We start from the raw sequence: 3,626 nt of genomic DNA on the forward strand, positions 1-3,626 counted from the left end.
GATCTATCTAAATAAAATGAAAGATACACCATGTTTGTGGATTGGAAGACTATTGTCAAAACAGCAAATTTCCTCAAATTGATATATAGATTCAATGTCATCTCAATCAAAGAGATCTATCTAAATAAAATGAAAGATACACCATGTTTGTGGATTGGAAGACTATTGTCAAAATAGCAAATTTCCTCAAATTGATATATAGATTCAATGTCATCTCAATCAAAGTCCTGGCAAGCTTTTTTGTAGAAATGAACAAACTGATTCTAAAATTTATATGAAAAAGCAAAGAACCTAGTACATCCACGACAATTTTGAAAAAACAAAATTGGAGGATTCAGACAGCCTGAATTCAAGATTTATAATGATAGTAAAAGTAAGATCAGTGAAAGGGATAGACACAAATTGATGAAGGGGAGTAAAGCAGGGATTGGCAAACTTTTTCTGTAAGGGACCAGATAGTAAATATTTTGTGGTTTTGCAAATCTGTGATCATCAACTAATAAATCGTGCATGTGTAGTGCAAAAGCAGCCACAGACACAATGGATGTGAATAGGCATGTCTGTGTTCCAATAACACATTATTTGCAAAAACAGGCAGCAAAGTAGATTTGCCAGTTCCTGGATTAGACAGTCCATAACAGACTCATGCATATGTCATCAATTATTTTGATAAAGGCACAAAGGCAACCTTTTAACAAATGGTTCTGGAACAATTGGACATCCATATGCAAGCAAACAAAAAAAAAGCCTGAACTGTGACCCATTCTTTATAACATGTAGAAAAACTCTGAAAATGGATCAGAGACCTAAATATAAAACCTGAAACTATTAGAAGAAAACATAGAAGAAATCTTTATGACTTTGGATTAGACAGAGATTTCTGAAGACACACAAAGCACAAACCATAAAGAAAAAAAGTTGATAGAATGAGCTTCATTTTACATGGCTTGTACTAAATAGGAACCCAGAATTTTTTATTTAAAACATCTGTAAAATTTTAAAGTTTGGAAATGAAGTATGAGTGAGAAAAATCTAAAATATGTTTTTAAGTTAGTAGTTCAAATGTGTTATTAGAGGAGTAACTTAGGATTTTGAAAATAATCTTTTAACCCTTATGTGTTGGTTTTTTTTGTTTTTTGCCTTTTAGATTGTTTTGACTGGCATATTGGAACAAGTTGTGAATTGTAGGGATGCTTTGGCTCAAGAATATCTCATGGAGTGTATTATTCAGGTGGGTGGGGAACATTCATTTTTTTAAAGGACCCATTTTATCTTTCATTAATTTTCATTGTTTTGAAAAAAATCTTGATAGAATAGAAAATAGGCTTTCCTGAATAAATAATTTTCCTTTCTCCAAGCAATTAACTTGATATTTGTAGGGAAGAGTAGTCTCTGAGTTTTCTAGGTCTCATTACCTTTAGTTTAATTGCAGATGTACTTGGGTTAGTGGAATATTTCTGTCTGGGCTTATGTTTAGGGAGGCTCAGAAGTGATGTATTTGAGTTTAGTTGAATACAATTAAAACTATGTTTTTCCGCCAATATGAACTTTAAATACCATACATGAGTTCAGAAAATTATGTGAAATACTTATTCTATCAATCAGTCATTCTTTGATTTTTAGGTTTTCCCTGATGAATTCCACCTCCAGACGTTGAATCCTTTTCTTCGGGCCTGTGCTGAATTACACCAAAATGTAAACGTGAAAAACATAATCATTGCTTTAATTGATAGGTAAGACCTTATAACACTGGAGGGCAAAATGCTCTGACTTGAATTTAAAACATTTTCATGATTATTTGTTTCTGTTATTTCTTTATTATATCAATGATTTTAATGTAATTATACTGTAAATAATTTAGCTCTGTGAATATGAATATCTACTATGTAGGTGCTTGCCTAGCTTAGGCTTGAAAGAGGTTTAATTTTTAACTGTGTAGGAGGAGTAGATAATGAGTATTTTTAATCTGTGTATTTACTTGACATTTAAAGACGTACAGACCTATCATTTAAATCTTACAAATCCAGAGATCACTGAAGAACAATATATGTAATATACTGTGGTGTATGTTTTCTTTCAGTGGAAACTGATTTGATTTAGAATCTTCATCAAGTAGCTATAAGATATAGATGATTAAGAATGTTCAATTAATTACTTTGTCATCACATTTTCTTAAAGAAGAATTTTTAAGTATCAAGTATGTTTAGTACATCCCCTTTAAATTTTATTTTTTTAGCCATTAGTCTTAGTTGGTTAAAAATATAAAAGTTGCCTTTGATAATGGCTTTAATGAGTGACTGCTTGGCAACCACGCTGTGCGGTAGTGCATAATGTGTGTCCTGCTTGTGAGCATATACATCATTGTCATTGTGAAGCCAGAAACTTAAGAAAAGATTTATTTCTGCTAATACCTTTTGTTATGTTTTTTTAACTATCTAATGAAATTGTTAAAATTTTATTTTTTTAGCCATTAGTCTTAGTTGGTTAAAAATATAAAAGTTGCCTTTGATAATGGCTTTAATGAGTGACTGCTTGGCAACCACGCTGTGCGGTAGTGCATAATGTGTGTCCTGCTTGTGAGCATATACATCATTGTCATTGTGAAGCCAGAAACTTAAGATTTATTTCTGCTAATACCTTTTGTTATGTTTTTTTAACTATCTAATGAAATTGTTAGTTTTGAAGTCTGAGATTTTATATAGCAGAATTCTCCAAATTATCAGTGCAATACTAGGCAACAAAGATTATGTGCTTGTTGGGCCCACTCTTAAAGGAAGGTAGTAGCTGGATTTTCCTGTGTTGGATGTAATGTCATCCTTAACTATCCCTGTCAGTAGTTATTCTTCTGTGCATAACAAAATGTAGGTGCAGTTTTGACCCTGACAAACAGATAATGATAACAGAACAGACATTATTTTGAATAGTTTAAGATGTAGGAAATAGGGCTGGTCAGTTAGCTCATTTGGGAGAGTGTGGTGCTGAGAACACCAAGGTAAAGGGTTCAGATCCCTATACTGGCCAGCAGCCAAAAACAAAAAGATGTGGGAACTAAAAGTTAACTTTATTGCTTTTGGAATTAGTTGTGTTTCAAACTTTACAGTAGTAAAAATGCAGTTATCTGGAAATAGTCTATATGCTTTTTATCTTTAAAAGATCATTTAAATCATAGCTGTTGAGTATATTTGTCACTTTAACACATTCTATCCACTTCTACTTAATTAGGCTTCAAAGAGTTTGGGAAAATCTGCCTGTTGAAAATCTATTTAGTATGGTATAAAGTAAGAAAGCCAGTGAAATAAGGAATCATTGGCAGAACTGTTTAGTTAAAAATGAATTGAAGGCTAGTCAGTTAGCTCAGTTGATTAGATTATGGTGCTCATAAAACCAAGGTCCAGGGTTCGATCATGTACTGGCCTGCTGCCAAAAAAAAAAAAAAAATGAATTGAAATGATCAGCCATAGTCAATGACCTCTTTTAAAAACCTTTTTTTTCCTCTGGGTGGTTGACCAGTACAGGGATCAGAACCTTTAACCCTGGTGTTATCAATACTGTGCGCTCCTGGGTGAATCGGCCAGCCCCCAAAACCTTTTTTAATGTTCTAAGAGAGATATGCTTATAGAAAATTT

The 3,626-nt window shown here is 32.6% G+C and overlaps 1 protein-coding gene across 1 annotated transcript in view; it reads left to right on the forward strand.

Annotated features, from left to right (window-relative positions):
- Positions 1 to 3,626, forward strand: part of VPS35 (vacuolar protein sorting 35 homolog (S. cerevisiae)) — a 37,925-nt gene that overhangs the window by 17,734 nt on the left and 16,565 nt on the right. The window contains exons 7-8 of the mRNA XM_008580291.1: positions 1,148 to 1,231; positions 1,624 to 1,733. Coding sequence (XP_008578513.1) covers positions 1,148 to 1,231; positions 1,624 to 1,733 — 194 coding nt within the window. The remainder of the gene's footprint in view (positions 1 to 1,147; positions 1,232 to 1,623; positions 1,734 to 3,626) is intronic.

The sequence above is a fragment of the Galeopterus variegatus genome, unplaced genomic scaffold (assembly GCF_000696425.1).
Source record: "Galeopterus variegatus unplaced genomic scaffold, G_variegatus-3.0.2 Scaffold2060, whole genome shotgun sequence".
NCBI lineage: Eukaryota > Metazoa > Chordata > Mammalia > Dermoptera > Cynocephalidae > Galeopterus > Galeopterus variegatus.